Source organism: Callospermophilus lateralis, chromosome 6 (assembly GCF_048772815.1).
Source record: "Callospermophilus lateralis isolate mCalLat2 chromosome 6, mCalLat2.hap1, whole genome shotgun sequence".
Lineage (NCBI taxonomy): Eukaryota > Metazoa > Chordata > Mammalia > Rodentia > Sciuridae > Callospermophilus > Callospermophilus lateralis.
Genome location: NC_135310.1, coordinates 10,164,582 through 10,188,315, shown reverse-complemented (window position 1 = coordinate 10,188,315; position 23,734 = coordinate 10,164,582). Strand labels below are relative to the sequence as shown.

Genomic DNA, 23,734 nt, shown 5'->3' with positions numbered 1-23,734 from the left:
TGAAACCTTAGTTTAATCTTCTGTAAATGGGGTTAGTAATACCAACCTCAGGGTTACAGAAAGGATCGAAGATCATAATACATATTAGAATTTAGCACAGGATCTGCACCAAGAACGCTCAAAATGGTGGCTGTATTAATAATAGAAAGACCTGATAACATCTCAGTTCTGTGTCCTGAGACACAGCACAAAGACCGTTTCCTGGGCTGCCTCTCTGACAGGAAGTCAGCTACCCCTGGCTGAGCTGTTGATCATCCTGGGGACTTGGGACAGCATCTTGCAGGTACAGGTGGCATCAAGATCAGAGCCTCTGCCTTGGGGCAGGGACATGACAGTGTTCTGTAAATAGAGCTATGAGAGAAGGCTGAGATCCCCTGGGCCGCTCTGGGGAGGGGCAGGCGGCCCAGGTTGAGGGGCTGGGGCTGGGGTACAGCTACCCGGGAGCCCCGAAGGCATCCTTCTGATGCATGTCTGGACTGACTGGGTGGGGTGGGAGGGACCTCTTAGGTGTGGGAGGCAACCCTGGCAGAGGGCATAGCAGGTGCGTGTTTGTAACCTCAGGGAGCAGCCTGAGTTCAATGCTTGGGCTCCTAGGCGAGAGGTGAGAAGGGAGAGGAGGGTAGGAACCAGGTTAGGCCGCTGTGTATGTTGGAACTCCCCCAGGAGCCCCAGGGTGGGGCCCAACTGTGCTGTACATTAGGATCACCTGGAGTGTCACTATGAAGTAATAAGCTGAAGAATCACCTGGGAGCTTTAAGCCTCCTGACTCTCAGGCCAAAGCCACATGGATCAGCTGGCTGTGTGGCGTGGAGACAGCCTGCTTTCTGAAGCCCCCTAGGGCACTGCAGTGGGTCCGCGTGGGGCCCTCTGGGTATGCAGATAAGCCAGTGTTCTTGGGTGGGGTGCAGGGAACAGTGACTGAAAGCTGGTCTGTTAGCACTGCTATCACTCAGCCCACCAGTGTGACGTCAGGGCTGGGAAGGGCTGCGTGGCCGTGGGAGCCTCCCCACCACTGTGCAACCCAGGCTGCTGCACTGAGGGTCAGCAGGGGGCTGTGGTTAACCAGAAGTCTCTGTAGTTCAGTCTGGAGAGGGGACTGAGGGAAGGACCCCAGGTGGGAGAAGCTGCAGGTGAACCCTGCCCTCAGGCTCCAGGTGGGAGCGGTGGGTCCGGGGAGCCTGGGGATGCTGATTATGATTTCAGTCCCTTTCGAGTGTTGCCGGGGCCTCTACTGGGACCCACCGCCAGGTTCTCTGGAGACTTGGACTGTTCGAGTGGCCAACCCCCTCAACACCATGTGTGGTCTCCAGGATGGAAGAAACGACTTTAGGCACCAGACAGGGGCAACTGACCCTTTAGCAGGGGGCGGGGGCGATGGTGTGGGGGCGAAGTAGAGGGAGGGAAGCTAATAAAGCAGTGGACCCGGCTCCAGCGTCCATGGCCAAGGGAGGCTTCACTCCGCCCCAGCTGCAGCTCCTTCCTGAGCTCTGACACGTTCGACCTCAGGAGTCGGTGACACCAGAGGAGGGCAGTGAGGGTCAGCGTAGGAGTGGGCCAGCAGTGGGGGAAGCGCTGGCAGGGCGGGCAAGCTGGACTTCGGAGAAGGAGATGATTTCCTGAGAAAATGGGGGCTCCAGTTCCCTTCCATTGCCACCCCAGGCCCCTATCCACTTTAGAGGACCGAGGGGCCCAGGGCCATCATGGCCGAGAGGTCACTAAGGCCCCTGTGGTTCTGTACTGTGGATGTGACCCCCAGGTCTGCTGCTTCCCTGCTGTCCCTTTCCTACCCCTCACGGGCATTTACAACCCAAGCCAAAGGGGAACGGAGCAGACAGGGAGCGAGTCAAAACCAGCGTTGCCCACACACTGGAGCAGGTGCGCGTAGTCATGGCCTCCAGGGCCCGTGAGGCTCCCTCTGGGCCCGCCCATGAGACTTGGTTCAGCACACTGGGCCGGGCCCGAGAGTCGCCCAGGGACCACAGTGTGAGAACCACTGGTGCAGACTTGGAGGTCTTTCCCCAGCTCCTGCCCGTGACTCCTTCGTGTTCCCAGGCAGGCTTGTTGTGTGCAGTGGTGGGACAGGAGGCCTTTCCCATGACAGTCATGCCCGTGGAAACAGACAAGCCTGGGAGACCCATGCTTTGGCCTCCGTCCTGCTGTTGGCTGCTTAGTCCCATCTGCTTCCCACTGACCCCCAGTGATGTTGAAGGGACCACAGATGGCAAGCTGTCTCATCTCGCATTGGTGTGCTGCTGCTTCTCGGCCCCTGAGGGCCAAATCTCAACCAAAGTAGCCTTTGTTACACAGGCTTGTTGGGAACTTTTTGGTGTCTCTGGGTCTTTCCATGGTGACCCTCACTGGGTGGTAATCATCAGGACATGAGACTCTGCCTCCACTTCCTCTGTCAGCACCCAGTACCTCAGCGGTGGGCTGAGCACGTGGTCTTCATAATGAGGTCCCAGAGCCTGGAGACCACGCTGCCAGGTGGGGGTGTTTGCTGTTGGCTCCACCTTTTAAAAAGAAGAGCCCTGGCTGATGGAGGGAGAGACAGTGGGCCTGTCCGGCCCTACAGCTAGTCACGACTGAAGGCCAGGCCCCGCGCCCGGACCGCTGACTCTGTTTTCGTCTCCCTAGGCTCCCACGGGGGTGGCTCTGCAAAGAGTGGACTCCTCACCACCCCAGTCAGCCCAGAGGAGCGGTAGGTAGGGCGGCCTTCTCAGTACCGCAGGGCCGTGCACGGTTTGAGTCAAGTGTATGACCGTTCCTCAGCCGGGCATTGGTGGCGACTGGGGAAAGGAGGGCAGGGGAAACTTGGCAGCAAGATGAAGGCATTTGGGCTGAGCCCTCCTCAGGAGCCCTGTTCATGCACAGTAGAGGGGCCTCATCGTGTGGACACGTTCCCCTGTGACCAGTGTCTTGGGAGCACAGGGCGTTGGACTCCGTTGAATCGTTTGTATAGACGGCCTTCTCCTGGTCTCAGAGGATGCTTCCCTCAAACATGAGGTGAGGTGGGTGCATGGTCCGAGGTGTTCAGAGCTGTGCATGAATGCACGGTAGTGCTGGCCAATGGCCATGCCTGGCCGGGTGGACACCACTCTTCTTACCACTCTATAGAGAAGAGCAGAACTGAATGGTGTTTTTCTCAAAACTTGAAATAATTTCAGACCTACAGAAAAATTGTAAGAACAGAAGAGGGCTCCTCTGTGTCCTTCACCCAGATGCACTCAGTTGTCACCTGTGGTCACACACGTGGTTTTACCATTTATTTCCTGAACCATTTGAGAGTGGGCAGCATCGTCGGGCGCCCTCCAACTCCGCCTCCTTACCTATAATATTTCAGGATGTTTTTCCTGGAGAAGTTACACTCTGATGTCACCAGAGCATAAATGTACATTTGAGAAATTCAACGTTGGCACAGTTCTTTAATCAGATCTGTAGTCGGTTTCCAAATTGATTAGTTATCTCAGTAATGTCCTCTGTAGTACCTTGTCCCCTTCAGTCTGGGGTCCCATCCTGTACTTAGTTGTCACATATCTTTTTTACCCTGATGGATTTCTTGGTCTTTTTGTCTTTCCTGACATTGACACGTTCTTGAATGAAGGCCGCCTTTTTCTTTACTTTGAGGGTCTCTCACTGGGGGGTTTCCTGGTGTTTCCGGGTATGAATCCTTGGCCATAATACTACCTATGTGACACTGTCTTTTTAGGCACATGATGTCCATCATTCCCCTGTTAGTGATGTTAATTTTGGTCACCATTCAAGGTGTTTTTCAGTTTTGTCACTTAGAATTAATGTTTTCCCTTTCAATATAAACAACCTCTGGTAGACACTTTGAGATCATGCAAGTATCTTGCTCTTTATCACATTTAAGACTTATCAATGGATGACCTTGGCTGTTCTTTACTACTGATGGTTGTAGAATGATGATTTTCTACTACTCCCTCTACATTTACAATTGATATTCTATAAGGAAGAGCCTTCCGTTCTTCCCTATTTACCTACTCACCCATCCATCCACCCACCTATCTATTCATCTACCTATCTGTGAATCCATCCATCCCCCTGCCTATCCATGAGTCATCCATTAGTCCATATGTGCATGATCTCAGCCATCTACCTACCTACCTACCTACCCACCCCCACACCTGTCCATCTGTCTACCTACACATGAACTTGTCCATCCACAAATCTATGAATCCATCCATCTCTCCATAACTATTGTCAATATAGATCCATGGATTTTTCTACTTTATTCCTTAGTTTATAATCCACTACTGTCCTTACAGAGTTTGATGCTCAGGTTGTCCCAGATTTTGCCAATGGCACCCCTTCAAGCGTTTTAGTAATAGTATGTATTTTAAATTCGTTTTTTAAAGTGAGTATTAAGAAGGTAGTTGCAAATATTAAAATGAAATCAGACAATGAGTGTAATCCAGATTTTTTTAATATTTATTTTTTAGTTGCAGTTGGACACAATATCTTTATTTTATGTATTTATGTGGTGCTGAGGATCAAACCCAGAGCCTCACATGTGCTAGGTGAGCGCTTACCACTGAGCCACAACCCCAGCCCTAGTATAGCCCAGATTTTACCAGGGATTTGAGGTCCTTGAAAGAGAAAGGAAGCTGAAAATTAGTTTCTCTGGCTTGAGAGTTTGGGGATCTGACATTTGCTTCATAATTTTATCCTAGAATTTCTTTTGTCCATTGGAAGAATCCCACCCGGCAGATTCATGCTGTAGGCAGGACTGGACAGAAGCAGATCTGTACTCAAGGCTCTTGGACCTGAGTTGGGAGCATGGTTAGCAGTGTCTGGTGATCAGGGCCTCTGAGCTGGGAGTGGGCCCCAAGGTGGCTGAGTGCCTGCCTTATTGCCTGGCTGGCGGTGAAAAGTGGGGAAGCCGTTGCCTCCTCGAGTCACAAAGCAGAGGAATCACCACTGTTCTCTCTCCTCGCTGCAGGTGGGCTCCCACCATCTGAGGCTCCACAGAGGCCTGGAGGCCAACGCCCCTGCTTTCGACAGGTAGGCATCTTTGAATCCCATCCGAGGCCTGGCATTCTTCATTCAGGCAGGGGGACGGGGCCAGCAGGGAGGGGTACCCCAGACCCCAAGTCTAAATCCGCCTTTTACTTTGGTCCTTTTGCAAGAAAGGAGTTTACAAAATGAATTTTCACGTGCTCTTGGATGTCCGTGAAGATGAGTTTGTGACTTTTTTTTTTATCATAACAGTTTCTTCTTGCAATGAACTTTCATGCATTTGCCCTGATTAATAAGGGATGGTCTAAATTATAGGATATAATGGTATTTGGAAATGAGGTGACGTGTGTGAGGCCACCCTGAGGGCAGGGCTGCTGTGGCCCCCAAAGCGCAGTGAGGTGTCCCTGGACTGATGTGCCAACTCCTCTCCAGGACACTGCTACTCTCTGTTATTCCACAGATTTATGCAGAGCCAACTCCTTCTTCCTCCACCCTTCCCACGGAAGGGCTTTACCTACAGGACACGTGTTCCTTAGCAGTGCTCCATGGGTGCACTCTGGGTTTGTCCTGCTGTCACTGACCACTCTCTGGCTGCATCTGTGTGTCTGAGGAGAGGGTTTTTGGAGCAGGCCTTCCACCGCTCCTGTTTGAGCAGGAGCTTGTCATCTGGGCATGGTGCCAAGGGCCACGGGAGCACTGACCTTTCATGAGGACAGTGTCTGCGTTGCCTTTGCAGACAGTGAAGCTCTCCTCTGTCCACCCTCCTGCTTTGTTGTGGCTGCCATGTCTGGAATCTCCCTGTGGACAAAGTGTCTGACAGTTGTTTCCCTCCTGAAGAGGAGGGTGCTTAATCCTCAGTGTCCCAAAAAACTCCAGGTTCCCCTCTCCTTTCCCCTCACAGGAACAGATGGGCAGAGAGAGTGGAGAAAAGGCCCCAATACCCAAAACAACTAGGGCCGGGAGCACCTCTTCATGCCACTGACCTCGGAGTGGGGGCCAGACTCTCCCTGACCCCCGAGTCAGTGGAAAACACCTTTTATCAACAACAGTAATATTGTCTTATTTTTAGGTTGAACGGGAGGAAGGAAAAGCCGACTTCCACGTACTGAGCACTGTCCTGGTCACTTGCTCTCCTCTCAGACCTTTTTCCCTGCACCAGTTGTGCAGATGGAGGGTGGATGATGCGATCTAGGAAGGTGGGGGTATGACAGGATACAGGAGGAATAACCAGAGTTTCTCTTCCAACCCTGGAATTTGGAACCAGTTGGGAAGTAGGCACAGATGGAGACGAGGCAGCAGCCTGACTTCTCATCAGCTACACGTGGGGTGTGGCTGTGGAGGGCTTCCTCCTGTCACCCAGGGACCAACCCTCAGAGCTGGCAACTCGGCCTTTCTCTCCAGAGGCAGAGCCCCCAGGTCAGACCTCTGGACAGGATCCACCTTCTCTGGGCAGATCCCTGAGCGGGTGAGCCACATGCTCCCATTTCCTCCTGCCCCATCCCCGGGGCTGTCAGGAGCAGGACTCCCAGGGAGTTCCTCCAAACAGAGACTGGAACCCAGCAAGTTAGCAGACAAATCCAAACCTAAAGATCCTCTTCAAAACTCATATTCTTTTTACTCCAACTTGTTGTCCCTCAAAGTTTACAAGGGAATTTGAGCTAAAAATGGTTCTTTTGTGATCTTTTTTTGTTTAAGTTCTGTTTATAAAAGAAACATGCCATTGTAGACATGGGGGGAAAGAGAAAAATGTTTAAAGAAAAAAAAATTTAAATCATATAACACTCCACCCCTTTAACACAATGGTGTATTTCTTCTGTTTTTTTTTTTCTTTCTATATTTAGGCATAAAGATCTCACTTTTTAAAAAAATATTGTTTAATTGTTGATGGACTTTTATTTTTTTAATTTATTTATATATGGTGCTAAGAATCAAACACATTCTAGGTAAGTGCTCTACCACTGAGCTACACCCCCAGCCCAAGACCTCACTATTAAGTTACAATTTTATGTCTAATTTTTACATTGCATCTTTTCCCTATATCTTTAAAAAAAGCACTTAAGCATTTCTAACATTAACAGTTACTTTTTTCGATTTTTTTTTTAGTTGTTGATAGGCCTTTATTTATTTATGTATTTATATTGAGACTCAAACCCAGTGCCTCACACATGCCAGGCAAATGTGCTACCGCTGAGCCTCAGCCCCAGTCCCAGTTACTTTTTTTTTTTAATATTTACTTTTTAGTTGTAGTTGGACACAATTTTATTTATTTATTTACTTATTTATTTTTATATGGTGCTGAGGCTCAACCCAGGGCCTCGCACGTGCTAGGCAAGTGCTCTACCACTGAGCCACAACCCCAGCCCTCCAGTTACTTTTAACAAGTTGGCAAGAAAGGATAATATTGGAGTCTCTCCCTAATATTTCAACATGCACATTTAAAAATAGCTTCTGATGCAGGAATATTTTTCTAGAGCCTGCAAGACTTCTTGTACCTTCTTGTTTTGGTTCAACATAATGAAATGCACAACTGAGGAGAGCTAAATACTGCTGTTGAGGGCTCACTGGCCAGGGTGTGTAGTCTTGAGGATCAGTGCCAGGTAAAATAGGTTAATTTCAGAGCTGAGTGTAGTGGTATACACTGTAATCCCAGCTACTGGAGAGGCTGGAACTGAAGGATTGCAAGTTTGAGGCCAGACTAGGCAATACAGTATGGCCCCATTTTTTTTTAATGTTGATTTCAATCTATACATATTATATTCACAAGACCATGGCTGTGGGTTGGCTGCTGGACAGAATGGTGATGGTTTATAGAGAGGCCCACCTGGCCGCCTTGTAGAAGCCTGAGATGCTGTGTGCCATTCCTGGCCCGAAACTTCCATGCAGACAGGCGCTGACAGACCTGTTTCCATGGATGGAGTTTCAAATAAACAGAGGGTGGCTGGGAGGGTGTGATTTTTCTCTACCCCCAGGCTCATTTTTCCACACTCTGGGTCAGTGGCATGACTGGTTCTGGACCTCTGTCCCTGAGAAAGTGCTGTCCCTTCTAGTCCATTGCTTTAACCACTCGGCCACGACTATGTAAAGGAAAACTTTCTCTTTTTTTTGGTGGTGCTGGTGATTGAACCCAGGGACTTGTGCATGTTAGGCAAACGCTCTACCAACTGAGCCATATCCCCAGCCCCAAGTGCTGTCCCTTCTGCACCTCTTCATTGAGGTGCAAGATGAGCCAGTCTGGACCTGGGTGTCACAGCATCACCACCCACCCGTTCTCTTGCAGGCACATGGTACTTCTGAAGGAGCAGTACGGGAAGCAGGTGGTCGTGAACCTGCTGGGGAGCAGAGGCGGAGAGGAGGTGCTCAACAGGGCCTTTAAGGTAACACCTGCCTCACCTGTGTTGGGAGACTGGCAGGGCCTGTCAGGTGACAGAGCCCTGAGGCACAGAGGCATCTCCAGGGCTTCTAGGAGGGCTCCTGTGGGCCCTGAGCCCTATGGATGGCGTCCTTAGGTTTCCCCACGGCTCCATCAGCAAGCAGGGCAGTGCTGGCTGCCTTGGGCTCCTGATGCATTAAGTCTCATTTTTTTCGAGCTGGGGGTTGAGGGAATTTGCTTAAAGTCAAAACAAAGCTCCATTTCCCTGAGCTCCCCAAAGCTGCTTTCCCTGATGCCTTCTGCTCTCCCTTGAAGGGTGGCTCTTTAGTGCAGGCAGGGTGAAGGGAGCTCAGTGGCTGAATGGCACCTCCTGAGGCTTTCCCACCAACCCCAATCCCTTTCCCTTTTCTGCCTTGAGGAAAGGATGTCCTCAGTGCTCCCCCAGCAACTAGTGGCCTCACCTGCTCTTCAGAGCCCAGCTGGGTTCCAAGCAGGATGCCGCCCTCTGCTGGCCAGGTGGCCCTCACAGCTCTCTCTTTCATTTGGGCTGCCATGGAAACTGGGTGCCACCTCCCGCAGGCTCTTTCCACTTTCTGGTGCCTGGATCAGGGGAGGGCAGATCCTGGATTGAGTGAGGAAGTGGTAGTAGGAGGTGACTCCACCCAGGTCTCCCTGTGAACTTGCAGTCAACCATGGAAGACTCCAGAATGAGCTGTGGTGGCCTCCTTGTTCCTGGCCCAGACTCCCATGGCCCCTGCTTAGTGGAGAAAGACTCTGGCTGTTTGAAGGTCAAGGAGGTCCCTAAGAGAGCTTACAGGCGTCTCAGCAGGGATGACAATGACCTCTCCGGCCTCTTCTGGCACTTTGACCCATGACTGGAGGAAGCCACATGGAGCTGGAGTGCTCATGTCCCTCTATAGAGAAAAACCCCGTGCTTGGAGCAGGGACTTCCTGGTTGCCAGTTTTATCTGGCCAGACCTGCTTTTCCTGTTTGGATTGTTGCTATGAGCAACAGGCTCAAGAAATCTCTCCCCACCCACCCACTTGACAGCATTGCTGGCTGCTTATTTTAAGAAAAAGGCAGGGGACAAGGAAAACAAACCCAAATCCCTTTCCCTTTTCTGCCTTGAGCTATGAAGAAAGGATGTCCTCATCGCTCCCCCAGCAACTAGTGGCCATGGCCCTGACACTGAGGCCAAGGCCTATTTTGTAAACCAGAGGGCAGGAGATGGCCCAGGTCAGGAGGGCAGGTCCCTCGGCCTGCAGGAAAAGGCAGCACTCCAACTGGAGACCTGGGTCGTGGCCCTAGGGAGTCCCTCAACCAGACTGAGGCCATTGCTCAGGCAGGCAGCCAGGACTCAGTGGCTATCAGTCAACAGCTGGACAAGAAGCTGGCTCCGGAAGGTAAAGCCCTAAGCTACCAAACAGCACACTGTTTGTTCCACAGATTTTCTTCCAAGTAAGACTTCCTGGATGATGGCACCATGTATTGATTTACATTCTGGCTAGTTGAAGTGACCCAAAGTCCTTCTGGTCCTTCAAAGTCCTCAGGACCCCTGGCTGGGCAGACACTGGTCTGATCTGAAGCCACACAGTGCAGGTGCAGTGAAGCCCAGAGGTGGGTGGCCTGGGAAGGCAGCCAGTCTATACTGGACCCTGGGGTGAGGAGTTCCCGGGCCAGGGAAGCCTTGGAGAAGGAAGGCCTCTGCGAGCAGCCCAGGCGGTGCCTCACCCTTGGTCCTCCGCTTCACCCCGTTGCTGGCATGTGCCTGGGCCAAGTGGGTTCCTGACCACTCATCTGCTCCATCCGAAGGTTTCACAGGTCTGTGTCCTACTGGCCACCTCAGCCTGGAGACTGCAGAGCCTACCCACTGGGGCTGGTGCCTGTCAGGATGGGGCTGGTTACCAGGGCAACGGGAACTGGATTATGAGCTCCACAGCCTACTACTTGCTACTCTTCCTGAGGGCCAGCGCACTTGGGCCCCCTGAAGAACAGAGCAACCCTTCCCTCACCTGTGCCCTCCAAGAGCCCTGCAGGAGTGGGATGTCCCCAGGGAGCAACCCCTGCTCCGGCCTCTTTTGCTCAAGGGGGAACTTCTGCCCTTGTGCAGGCAAGCTGTTCTTTGGAGTTTCTGTCTCCCAGGGCTTTTGACTGTGCTTCCCTTTGGGGGTCAGGCTGAGCAACCCCTCGGTCTTCCACAAGCCTCGGTGCCAGCCCGTGCCTCTAGAAGGGTGACTGGTTGGCCACATGTGGGCTGCAAGAGGAAGGTGGCTGCCCCTGCTCCGTCTCCTCACTGCCCTCCCCTTTCCTTTTCAGAAGTTGCTCTGGGCCTCTTGCCATGCTGGTGACACGCCTATGATCAATTTTGACTTCCATCAGTTTGCCAAAGGCGGGAAGCTAGAGAAATTGGAGAACCTGTTGAGGCCTCAGTTAAAGCTACATTGGGATGACTTTGATGTGTTCACCAAGGGCGAGAATGTAAGTCCACGGTGAGTCTCGCCTGCCAGCATCGCCTTCTGCCGGGTGAGGAGTCCGCTGTGGCTCTCTGGGAGGTGCCCTCTCCCTGAGGTGTTTCCTTCCCTCAAAGCTTGACTAGTTTCCTGGGTCGTGAGCCCCATGATGTGGGGGCATCGTGGGGCTTCCGTCTTCTTCCTGCGTTCAGAGACCCGCTAAGGAGTTCGGGGAGTAGATGGTAAACCACGGTTTCTAGAAAAAGAAACATTCTAAGGACTACCTATATAAAATGTTGGGCTCAGATGACCATGTGACTTACCCCACCATGACAAGTACTTGTGAGAGCAAGGGGGAACTGTCACCACTCTCAGTGGACTGCTTGGTTTAAACCACGATGCCCAAGGACACTGAGCCATGGGTCACCCTATTCAGAGCTGAGAGAAAAAGGAAGTCCGGTTTCTTCACATCACATAAATTGATCCTCATTATTTGCAGATCACATATTTGAGAATTCCCCTACTTGCTAAAACTTATTTGTGACCCAAGAATTTTACTCATGGCACTTTGTGATCATTGGCAGACGTCCAAAGCAAGTGAACATTTGTCATCCAACATGCATGTTCCCAGTGAGGTCAAAGGAGGCGGGGCTCTGGCTTCTTGCTCCACCCTTAGACCATAACCAAGGGTCCTTTCCACTCCTTAGTGCCATGTTTTTCATATTTTCTTGCCTTTTGCTGGTGATTTCACTGTTTAATGTGGCCCCCAGGGATGGCACTGAAGCATTCTAAGCACAAGAAGGCAGTGATGTGCCTTCCAGAGAGAATGCACGTTAGACGAGCTTCTTCAGCTATGGGTTATGGGCACTAGGCTGTGAGGCTGGTGTTAACAAAGCAGCGGCATACAGACTTGAATTATGTGGGGTTGTGTCCTGATAACATAGAACTTACATTTGAACATAATATGTCAAAAATATCAAGTCAATGCTGCATTTAATACTCCAATTAACCCATCATAAAAATCATTTGGTGGGACACCCTGAGTCAGAGTCTATCTGTATATATTTCAGTAAGGTGCTTTAAACAAACACATAAAAAAGGTCATGTGTTGATGAGTTGATGACATGTGGCCAGAGGCTTGCGGAAACCTAATTGCACTTCTCCAAGAGCCATGCTTAAATCAGTACTTGCTAATTTTACATTCATGCAATTTTGTAGTTATCCACAGCAACTTATATCATTGCTGTGCATAGCAAGAACTGGGTGTACTTAGGATGATCCAGGGATATGCGCTGCAGAGAGTGTGTCCTGGGGTCTGTTTGCCATCTCTCAGTATGGGGGTCCCTTAGAACCCATACTTGGGGGTGCTAGTGGTTCAGTGAGGGGTCCTCTCCTAGAACAGGCTTCCTTGGAAGTGGTAGACTTGCCACAGTGCTATGGCTGTTACACATCTCACGACTGTTCCCATCGCTTCCTGTTGTCCTCAGTTTTCAGAAAGGCACTTTGCGGATGAACTGTCTTGACTGCCTGGACCGAACCAACACTGTGCAGAGCTTCATCGCACTTGAGGTGAGTTTTGGGCCATCTGTGTCATGTCCTGGGCCTTCAGTGGGGCAGGCTGGGCCTTCAGCTGCAAGATGGGGGTGATACCACTGGTGACTTTCCAACAATGGGGTTCTCTGGTTGGCTGCTTGCCTGTGCCACTCTGTGCCACCCCCAGTGCCCCATGTGTGCTAGGCAAACATCATCCCACCACTGAGCCCTACCCCCAGCCCAACAGGCACACTTCTTCAAACATTTTCCAGATACATTCCAGACATGGTTGTCCAAAGGCTCCAGACACCCTTGGGAAGTACTAGTTCTTGATCATGACTATCAGGAATACCCCACTGGGCCAGGGCACTGTGAGGCTGGATCTGAGGCCTGGGGAGGGACACATCTGTCTGCATGGCCCCAGCTGGCTGGCTGACCTCTCTCAGCTATGTCCTGGGAGGAAGGAGGTGGAGCCCATGCCACCTGTGACCACTACTGCTGCCTGTCTAGCCCTCCCACAGTGGTGGTGGGTGTTCATGTATCTGGGGGTCAGGAGAGATTGGGCGGATCATCTGAATAAAGTTGGAGTTGGGGTGAGGAGCCGTATTCTCTGCAGCGAGAGCTTCTTGTTCTCTGGAGGGCCCAGAACATCTGCAGTCTGTTGAATAAGGAGCTCACAGGGAAGAGTGTGGGGATTGGTCCCTCCAGATAGTCAGTGATGACTGTCCTTTATTTCTTCCCCAGGTCCTTCATCTGCAGCTCGAGAGCCTAGGGCTGAATTCAAAACCCATTGTTGACCGCTTTGTGGAGTCCTTTAAAGCCATGTGGTCTCTGAATGGGCACAGCCTGAGCAAGGTGTTCACGGGCAGTAGGGCCCTGGAAGGGAAGGCCAAGGTAGGAGCCGGCCAGGTGGAGAGGGAGGGGAACCTCATGGACCCTTCTCACACTTGTGTTTTGGCTCGCACAGGTAGGGAAGCTGAAAGATGGGGCCCGGTCTGTGTCTCGCACCATCCAGTCCAACTTTTTTGATGGGGTGAAGCAGGAAGCCATCAAGCTGCTGCTGGTTGGAGATGTTTACAATGAGGAGTCAACAGACAAAGGAAGGATGCTCCTGGACAACACGGCCCTTCTGGGTAATGAGTTCTCACTCTGCCTGCATAGGGGTGTCCATGGCCCTTACGCTGCGTCAGAGCAGTTGGCGTTTGTGGGTAAAGTTAACCAGCCCCACTGCCTGCACCATGTAATCCAAGATGGCGGGTGGCAGACTTATCCAGAACTTCTGGCCTCTGACCTGTGGTATCTTGATCTGACCAGTTGACCTAAGCATCATATATGTATATATACACACATGTATACACATATATATGGTAAAGTCTTTGTATATAACCCGTGGGCATCATACCATATGACGACAGCAGAGCTCACAGACTGGCTGCTGGATGCGCCCCAGCTCTCCGGGGCTGCCGACATCCAGGGTGAGGCATTCCACAGAACCTGCCATGTCAGGCAATTTTAAAGTCCACAAGTGTATTGTTTATGCAGTTTTTTCCAAGTATTTTCCATCCATGGATTGAATCTGTTGGATAGATCTGATGCGAACCTGTGGTGATGGAGGGTAGTTATTTCCTAGTAGCCTGTGCCTTCAGGTCTCTTCCACTTTCTCAACTGGACTATGTTCTACATCAAGAGGAGGGAAGAAAATGGCAGGGCTCTGAGCATCTATACTGTTCTGAAGTCAATGTCTCTAAATTCTAATTCACTCCAGAAACTTCCTCAGTGGCCTGAATTCTTGGTGCCCTTGACAAGTGTCGTGTGGCCCAGGGAGCTTCCTATGAACCTGGCCTGTCCTCTTCTGGCCCAAAAAGCCCTATTGAAATAGAGGAGAGGACCCCGTCCATTTCTGGGTGGGGAGGACACATCCAGTTTTGGCAAAACTGTCAGGAGTCCATCAATAGCTGGAAGTTCCTTTAGGGAAATTAAAAAGACCTCTTATTCCCTGGAGCCTGGGAAATTTACAGGTCTTACAAAAAAGAAGGGGAGACCCGGCATTTTTTCTCATAAAAACGTTTAAGTTTTATTTTGGAAATTCTTGGTGTTTTTGAAAGAGAAGTGCCCACGTTCAAAGCGGCTTCCCAAGTGTTTTCTACTCTTACCCTTCTACATTATGGGCCACTTGTTTGGCTCTTGACAGCCAGGGTGATGCTTAGTTTCTGCTCTGGGTATCAATCTTCTTGGGAGAAGCTGAGCAAAGCACCAGGTGGCAGAGCACAGGTCATCCAGCAGCAAGACCAACGGGATCGGAATCGAATCACTAGTGTAAAAACTGGATCTATTTTGGTTCTCTAGAGCATGGAGACATTATGATGTCATGATTTTTTTAATGCCTCAAATTTAAGGTCAAATGAACAATAAAACAGAACCTTTCACACACACCTTTCACACACCAGTTATGTAGGATGAAAGGTAGAAAATGCAAAGATGGGGTTTGGGGAAGACATTTCAAGTTATATATCTAAAGATTGAGTGTGTGTGTGTGTGTGTGTGTGTGTGTGTGTGTACAATTATATGGTCCACTGCAGTGTTCCCTTGCTTGAAATCTATGCCTTGTTCTTCTGTGGGATCATGGATTGAGTGCTGAGGATGAGACTTGATCCCATCGTGTCTGAGATTCCCTGTGACCTGATGTCCCTCTGTGGATCTCATTGGGGAAGGGTGTGGAGGGTGAATTTTTTTGCACTGTGTTGCAGGACAGATATGGTGTCTCTGGTCTTTCATCCCCTCCCTGGGTAGCATGCGAGGTCCATGTGTTCAAGCTCTGGAGCTGCCTGCTTCTCTGCAGGGAGCCCCTCCTGTAATCCTGGAGGATGCCTGAGGTCTGGGCTGAGAGAAGGGTGACTTTTCATGCCTCCTAACAGTGACCCCCAGGATCCTAAGAGCTATGACAGAACGTCAGTCAGAATTCACCAACTTCAAGCGGATCCAAGTCGCCGTGGGGACCTGGAACGTGAATGGAGGGAAGCAGTTTCGCAGCAACCTCCTGGGGACAGCAGAGCTCACAGACTGGCTGCTGGATGCGCCCCAGCTCTCCGGGGCTGCCGACATCCAGGGTGAGGCATTCCACAGAACCTGCCATGTCGGGCTGGACCTTTTAAATAGCCGTTGCCTGGAAGAAATTGTTATTTGCCTTTTTCACTTTTAAGATGTTTGAAAGCACCTTCTAGGATATTGCCTAGCAAATTAACCATGTGACCCCTTTCCCTACTGACAGGGGAGCTATCCCAGTAGGTCTCTCTTCTCTTCATGTGCAAAGATGTCTTAGGTTTCAGTCATTAGAATTTTGTCAGGAGATGGGCCCTCTAGGGTAGTGCTGCTGTTGGGAGCTGCTAGAGCCAGACCTGCACTTAATGTTGCTGCTGCCTGAAAATAAATGCCTCATCCCTGCCTTTCCCCCAGCCAACTCGAGGTTGGGCATCCCCAATCTAAAACCCGAAATAAAAATACTCCGATATTTGAAACTTTGAGCACCGACGTGACATCAAGCAGAAATTTCCACTCCTGGGATGGGTCACAGTTAAAATATAGCTGCACCAAAAATGTATAAAATTGCCTTCAGGTTAGGAAACAAGGTGTATGTAAAATAAATGAGCCAGTCACAGGAGTGCATGCCTGTAATCCCAGCAACTCAGAGACTGAGGCAGGAGGATCACAAGTTCAAGGCCAGCCTCAGCAACAGTGAGATCCTATCTCAAAATAAAAAGTAAAAGGGGCTGGAGGTGGAGCTCAGTAGTAGAACACCCCTGGGTTCAATCCCCAGTACCAACAAAAAAATAAATGAATGAATAAAATAAAATGAATGAATTTCATGTTTACGCTTGAGTCATATCCCTAAGATACCTCATTATGCATGTGGAAATATTCCAGAATCTAAAATCTGAAGCACTTTGGTTTCAACCATTTCAGATAAATGATCCTCTGCCTGAAATATCCATCCACTTTTAAGTAGTTATGAATTTGTGTACTTTTTGAGAATAAAATAATTCCAAACTTAACAAATTATCTGTCGTGCAAGATCCTATTAAGTGCCCTCAAAACTCAAGGTTTGAAGACTTAAGTGACTTTTGCCCAATCACTGTTAACTCAGGGGCCTTGCTTATTTCCACATCCTTGGACTTGGAAAGAGGCTCCTGACCAGGTCTTTGCCTGGGATGACCTGTCCTTATGTACATCCCGTCCTGTCATTCACACCCTCTTGTCTGCCTGGGAGCAAGTGTCCACAGTCAGGGCCCCTGGATTCTCTTATTGGGGGTGGCCCATATTGGCACGGGTGGTGTGTCCAGAAGCCATCTGAACTCCACAGGACAGCCTGGCAAGTGCTGGGGCTGGTCAGCCCTACCTTGCTGAGAAAAGCCCCTTCCTGGTACCACAGCAACCCTCCTCCTGCCTGGAGGACACGTGGGTAGTTACAGCAAGTTGGTGGTTGCTTTGCCAGGATATTTCATTGAGGTGGACAGTAGTGGGCCCATTGGAAAGCCACCAAGTTCAGGAGAAGGATGGAGCTGAACTTCCTGTTGCTAGCCAGGTCAAGGGACAGGTGGTGCTTCCTTTTAAAAAGAGAAAAAAGCAGCAGTAGCAGCTTCATGTTTTACACCAGCTCAGCTGGAAGTGCCAGTGCTCGTGGAGCTGCAGAGCAGGAAGTGGGGAGCCTGTTGGCCTCTCCCAGTAGAGGCCACTTCCTCCTGCAGGAGCCCTGGCAGAGGCGCCTCACGCTCTGCAGCAGGAACCGTGTCTGGGTTTGATGGCTTCAGTACCCGAGTACCAGAGGACGTGACTGGGGAGCGTCAGTGAATGCAAGCATCAGTGTAAGCCAGGGGTTTCTGTGGCAGGTCCCATCAGAATGGTTCCCAAGCAGCACAGCACCCAGCTCGGGCTAGACCCAAATAATGGTCCCCGTTGAAGGGACCATGTTGGTCACGCATTAGCTGGGTGATGCTGTGCCCAGTGTTATGAAAGTACTTGGGAAGCACAAACTAAACATGAGGCAGTGTGACCCCTCAGCCACTTCAGGGTCTGGCTTAGAGGGTGCCCTCAACACTTAGCAGGAGGGTCAGGTATTTTACTCAAGTTATTTGATTTACTCGTAATAACATCTGGTCACTTTTGTTGAGAAAGAAACAGGTTCAGAGAGATTGGTGCCACACCCTGGGACATACATAAGGAAGGGCCACGTGTGATGTGGGCTAGAAGCATAGAGGAGAGGAGGGGAGAGTGGGTTCTAGAGGCTGGTGCCCCAGAGGGATCGGGTGAGTGGGCCCCTACAGTAGGTGGTGTGGCCCTGAGGAGGGAAATGGGTAGCAGGACCTGGTGGTTCTCATTTCCTTCATTTCCTGCCTTGTCCCCAGATGACAGCAGCCCTACTGATGTGTATGCCGTGGGGTTTGAAGAGATGGTGGAGCTGAGTGCAGGGAATATTGTCAATGCCAGGTAAGGGTTGCGTGTGGGGGGCAGGGTAACCCTGAGCCAGGTGCCTGGTGGGGAGCAGGGCCCCAAGGTCTCCTAGGGCCAGCCTGTGACCCTGACTGTGTGGTTACTTCTGGCTAGACTCCTTTTCCACACTCGTACTGGTGCACTACCCCCTGCCTCGTCCCTACTGAATAAGTAAAGGGAAGGAAGGGCTGGTGTCACCGTGTTTTCTGAGGTGCTCCTGGGCTATGTGGTAAGCTGATTCACACAGCCTGGGGAGCCAGGTGGGTGAGCCTAGAGGGCAGGCAGGGCAGGGTAGGGCAGGGCAGGGCAGGGCAGGGCAGGGAGGGCAGCTGATTCACATTTTCTGGGGAGAGGTGAGAAAGTGTGAGTGTCAGGAGGAGGTACGCTGTTTGTGCCAGGCACAAAGGAAGGGCCCCAGACTGCTGGATTAGCATTTGGCATAGAGCAGCTAGAATCCCCCCTTCCCCCGTGTCCCCGCCCCCAAACAAAGGACCTGATTATATTTCAAGTAACTATCTGAACAAATAAACCAACACTGTGGAGCTCTCATGAGAAGGTCCTGGGCTGGGTGTTGGGTTGAGGAAGGTGCCACTGTGATGTGTAAGGCACAATTGAAAATATAGAGCTAGTCCCCCCGTGGAAGCCAGGCCCGACACCACAAGGGGTTGGTAGGTGGGAGGTGCACTTCGGCTCACCCTGAAGAGCAAGCACCCTTCCTTTCTTTTCTTCCCCAGTACCACCAACAGGAAGATGTGGGGCGAGCAGCTGCAGAAAGCCATCTCACGCTCGCATAGGTACATTCTCTTGACCTCGGCACAGCTAGTGGGCGTCTGTCTGTATATCTTTGTACGTCCGTACCATGTTCCGTTCATCAGGTAAGAACACCTATAAACACCTGGGGCCTGAGGGACTGTGAGTCTGTGTGTCTTGTTCTGTGATCTCCTCTGCCCTCCCTGGGTCCTTCCACAGCAGGACTCGGGACCTGCCATAGCTGGATAAATGGAACAAAGGCCCCGAGGGAAAAGCTGAATAGGATATTGTCTAGCAATTAAAAAGCCTCAGGAGGAAACTCCCAGCTCAGGAAGCTGCCCTCTTAGGAGGAGCTGCACCGCCCAGAATCCGTGCTGGGCTAGGAAGGGGTTTCTTGTTGGCATTTTACTGACAGGAAACGTCTGAGCAAGGGCTGAGTAACTCCTCAGGAAATGCCAAGCCTTTGGTCTCATTTTGAATGAATTCTGAGTGGAATCTGTCTCACCTCCTTTGTAAGACAGGAGGGTCTGTGTTGGTTCTTTGTCTTGTAATTCGATGAATGAGATCCATGGACACAAAGGGGAGAGCAAGATAACAGGATTTATTAAAGGAATAGAAAGAAAGAAAGAAAGCAGAGCTCCGCAGTGGGAGGGCTCCCAAGGAGGGTGGCCACCAGTATCTGGTGTCAGTCTAGAGGTTTACGTGATAAGGTTAGAGGGAGCTAGGTGGCCTTGAAGACACAGGCTAGAGATTTTAAAAACAGTGGGTCTTTGAGTCCAGGTACACCAGGATGTGTCCCCCGTCCAGTTGGGACGTTGACCATGTCCCACTGGTCATGAGCTGACTACTCCATTTGTAAACTCCTGGGTGGAAGTTTAAACCTGTCTTTAACACATTTCTGTCTCCTGCTCTCATTATTATTTCTCCAGAGTGACAGCTTTGTGGTGTAAGAAGGGCAAGTTCTTAGGCGAGGCGTCTCCTTTAGGAAAGGCCCCCTCAGCTCTGGGCAGCCTCCCGCGGCTGCCTGGACTCCTTCATGGCCTTAGGATTTCCTGCAGCCCTTCTAGTTGCTGACACCAGGCAGCTAGCGGGCTTCATCCTAAGTCAAGTGGGACAGAGTCCGGTGTGGTGGCACACACCTGAAATCCCAGCACCTCGGGAGGCTGAGGCAGGAGGGTTGTAAGTCCAAAGCCAGCCTCAGTGATTTAGTGAGACCCTCATCAACTTAGTGAGACCCTGTCTCAAAATAAGAAACCATACATAAAAAATGAAAAGGGATGGGGATGTAGCTCAGGTAAAGTGCTCCTGGATTTCACACCCAGTCCCACAAATGGTTCAGCAACTAAAGTGGGATGAGACCCAGTCAAGCGCCTCTGGGTGGGGACCATGGGTACTCCCTGTGGTGGCCCTGGAAGAACAAGGCTGGCTCTGTATTCATAATTCCCTTTGGAGAACTTCAGGAAATGTTTCAAGTCCCCCTACCCTTCTGAGAGTGTTACGGGGGCAGTTTGGCCATATCCCAAGTTCATGGGAAAAGGGAAGTTCAGGGTGAAGACTAGCGATCAACCATGAGTCGGGAACAGGGTAGAGGACTTGCTGACCTCCTTGACCCTGCTTGAGCTCCCCCCACTTGCCTCCTCAGTCTCCTGCTCTTGGCCTCAGGCCTGTCCGCTCACACCCCTGTCACTTCCCGCTGCCTCCCAGGTAGGGGTGCACCAGTAGGCCCCCATCTGTGGCATGGTCGTGGAGACGTTACGCTCTTGGCTTGGGGTCCGTGGTTCTAGGTCCTGCAAGCCCGCTCGTGTGATGCTGAGTTGGCCTTGTAACGCAAGCCAGAGCCTGTGTGTGGGAAAGCCAGTTTGCCACCACCTTCCAGGCCAGCCTGAAGGACTGGCTGTTTCCGTGTTCTCGAGACACATCAAGAGCCCAGAGGATTCCTCCTGTGCTTAACATGAGAACTACGTGGTGGCGGGGGGCAGATGCAGGGGTGCTGTCTGCCACCCACGGGGTGCTTGTGGAGTACGGAGCTCCTCAGAGCCCGGCCATGGCGAAGGTGCTCCGCAGCCCACCAGCACTGAGTGGGAGCGGCCTCCTGGCCATGGAGCCAGTGATGGCCGCTGGTTGCTGCGTTCTTGGCTTCAGAGGATGTGGATGAAGACCTCTGAGCCGTGGTTCAGAGCGGGGGCCTCACACAGCTGCTGGGCTCTTCTCTGGCCAAACAGGCTTATACTTTTCAATGGCCAATGGAACGTGCTTGCTCTTCTATTGCAGGGACGTGGCCATCGACACGGTGAAGACTGGCATGGGGGGAAAGGCAGGGAACAAGGGTGCCGTGGGCATCCGCTTCCAGTTCCACAGCACCAGCTTCTGCTTCATCTGCAGCCACTTGACAGCTGGGCAGTCACAGGTGAAGGAGAGGAACGAGGACTACAGGGAGATCACCCACAAGCTCTCCTTCCCTGCGGTGAGTGGTGGACTGGCAGGGGGGCTTTCCTGCTCTGTTTGCCATGTGTGGCTTTCTGAGCTGCCAACAGGAGCCTGGCAAGAGGGGTACAACCACAGGGAGCATCCCTGACCCAGGGCTTAATACTGGGGGAGGGAGATGAACATGGGGGATAGTATGATAGAGGGACACCCAAGGAGCCCAGCTCTGCAGTGTCCCGTCACTTCCTTCTCTTTCCTGGACATTTAGATAGCCTAGATTTTCTTAGGTGCATTTTCCAGTGTTCTACCTTGGGTGATGGAACGGGGAAGGAAAACCAGTGTGCCCATGCTTGGTTCAAATTTGTGAAGAACATTTGAATCCAAACAATTTCAGATTTAGTTTCCTTGAGGCTGGGGATGTAGCTCAGTGGTAGTGTGTGCTTGGCTCACATGAGGCCCTAGGTCTAGTAGCAAAAAGAAAAGAAATTGTGTTTTTGAGATCCACAATCATCTTCTGTTACTGGATTAAGAACTTCCTTTTCCAAATCCAGGAGATCATTACTGAGGAATCATAACCGACTGGCCCTGGGGTTGCCAATAATGCACTGCCCTCTAGTGGTGGGCCAGAGGGTTTATGCTGAAGCTGGGGACTGTGTGTGTGTGTGTGTGTGTGTTTTGCTGGAGATTGAACCTAGGGGTCAGCACACTATGCAAAAGCTCTACCGCTAAACTACATCCCCTTTCCTGGACTTTATGTTCAAATTTTCATGTTTTCCCTCCTACACTCCCCTTCATTCTGGTGCATATACAGCCGCCCTATTCCCTAAAGGGAGGGCACATTTCAGCTGTTGCCATGGATTTTTCCAGCATCTGAGAGAGGCTAGGTGGGTCTTAGAGCTCTTCTCTACAAGAACAGATCCCCTAAAACTGGCATCCTATTGACTGGGCTGCCCAAATATGCAAAGCAAAAATTCCTTTAATTTCTGAGTTAAAGAAGAAATAAAACAAGTTGGGGTGTGGGGGGGGCACTGAGGACATAGCTCAGTGGAAGAGCATGTACCTAATTTGTGCAAAGCCCTGGGTTCAGTTTCCAGCACTGCAAAAAAATTTTTTTAAAAAAGGTCCAACCCATCTCACTTGTAAAGTACCATTTCGAAACAGTATATTTGGGACACATTCCAAATAATAAGAGTTTATAATATGGCTCTTCCCCCCACTTAACAATAGAAATACTGAGGATATATATAAGTTAACTCTGTGTACTGCTGGTACCCAACACCATAGTCACTGGCCACAATAACTATTTAAATTAATATCACTTGCACTGACCACATTGAAAATGCTCAGTGTGCACTGGCCTGTAGCCAGTGTTCCAGCATTAGACAGCTGAGAAAGAATGTTTCCATCACTGCAGAAAATTCCGTTGCACAGGGCCGTCTAGACACTCATTTTATTTGGTTGTGATCATCCTAACCTTCTGTTCAGGTGATCGCTATGGGGTGGGAGGAGCAGGAACACCACATAGTGGGAGAACAGAAATGAATTTTAGAGCGAGGCAGATCTGGGTTCCCTCTCATCTTTACCATGTGTTAGCTGAATTTTTTAAGTCTAAAAGATCCAGTGGAACCTGCTGCACAGGGGCTGCTGCGGGGACGAGGTACACCGGAACAGAGCCCAGCCCTTGTAGACAGCTGTTGCACAGCAGCTGCCATCATTTTGACCGGGGAAGGGCTCCAGGGCTGAGCTGGAGACTGTAGGCCACTGGACATGACTGGGGGAGGATGTGCTGAGGGGCAGGAAGAGCAGAGAGCCCCAAGGTGTGGTTCGTGGGGTTTTAGAAGCCGCACTCTTGGCACCTCCACTAGTTCCTTTCATCTTGTCGTGATGCTGACGTTTGGCCAATGCTTCTGTGGTGCAGACAACAGGAGCCGAGTCTGATCCCCAGGACTGCACTTGACAGTTGTGCTTCCTGTTGGGGTTGGAGCTTTGTCTAAACACTCAAGCACTGTTCTGCAAAGAAAAAAGCGAGGCGTGTATAATCCTCAGTAGATTCATGGGATTGGTCAAAGTGAAAGGCTCTAGTGGAAAACTTAAGAGTAACCATCTAAAGAAAAGAGCTTCTGCTCGTCCTCATTCCCTCCCCTCCACCTTCCTCGAGGATGGGAGACAACGATGATGATTTTCTTTACAATTTAGGGGAGAAACGTTTTTTCTCACGATTATGTGTTTTGGTGTGGTGATTTCAACTACCGAATTGATCTCACTTATGAAGAAGTCTTCTATTTTGTTAAACGCCAAGACTGGAAGAAACTTCTGGAATTTGATCAACTACACCTGCAGAAATCAAGTGGAAAAGTAAGTTGTGACTTTAAGGTCTTTTTTGGCAGCTGTTCTGATGGGAATAATATCCTTGTTCCAACGTGGAATCCTACTAAATCCCTGCACTGATAATATTCAGCAAATTAAGTTCTATGAGTGGGTTTAATGGTGTTTCTGATACTGTAGAAAACATGTGGGGCTTAAGAAATTAGGGAAACAGGAGCATCCATTCACCCACACACTGTCTCTCTTGAATGAGCTTTGGCTGGCCACACACAGGGTCCTTGTGTCTTCTCAAACCCCAAGGCTCTTCTGTAGAAGAGCCTTCTGAGTGCATTTAACCCAGTGGTAGAAGGTCCGACTGCAAGTCTCCTCTTCCCTCCTTTACCTTTGCCAATTTTAGGGACCTCTTAGGCCATGGCATAA

General features: G+C 50.7%; 1 protein-coding gene across 1 annotated transcript in view; it reads left to right on the top strand.

Annotated features, from left to right (window-relative positions):
* The window catches only part of Synj2 (synaptojanin 2), an 85,354-nt gene that overhangs the window by 46,895 nt on the left and 14,725 nt on the right, over window positions 1–23,734 (top strand). Inside the window, exons 6-16 of the mRNA XM_076858085.2 lie at window positions 4,961–5,022; window positions 8,255–8,351; window positions 10,665–10,837; window positions 12,286–12,367; window positions 13,076–13,225; window positions 13,299–13,464; window positions 15,247–15,438; window positions 17,731–17,812; window positions 18,550–18,690; window positions 20,837–21,029; window positions 23,186–23,344. Coding sequence (XP_076714200.2) covers window positions 4,961–5,022; window positions 8,255–8,351; window positions 10,665–10,837; window positions 12,286–12,367; window positions 13,076–13,225; window positions 13,299–13,464; window positions 15,247–15,438; window positions 17,731–17,812; window positions 18,550–18,690; window positions 20,837–21,029; window positions 23,186–23,344 — 1,497 coding nt within the window. The remainder of the gene's footprint in view (window positions 1–4,960; window positions 5,023–8,254; window positions 8,352–10,664; window positions 10,838–12,285; window positions 12,368–13,075; window positions 13,226–13,298; window positions 13,465–15,246; window positions 15,439–17,730; window positions 17,813–18,549; window positions 18,691–20,836; window positions 21,030–23,185; window positions 23,345–23,734) is intronic.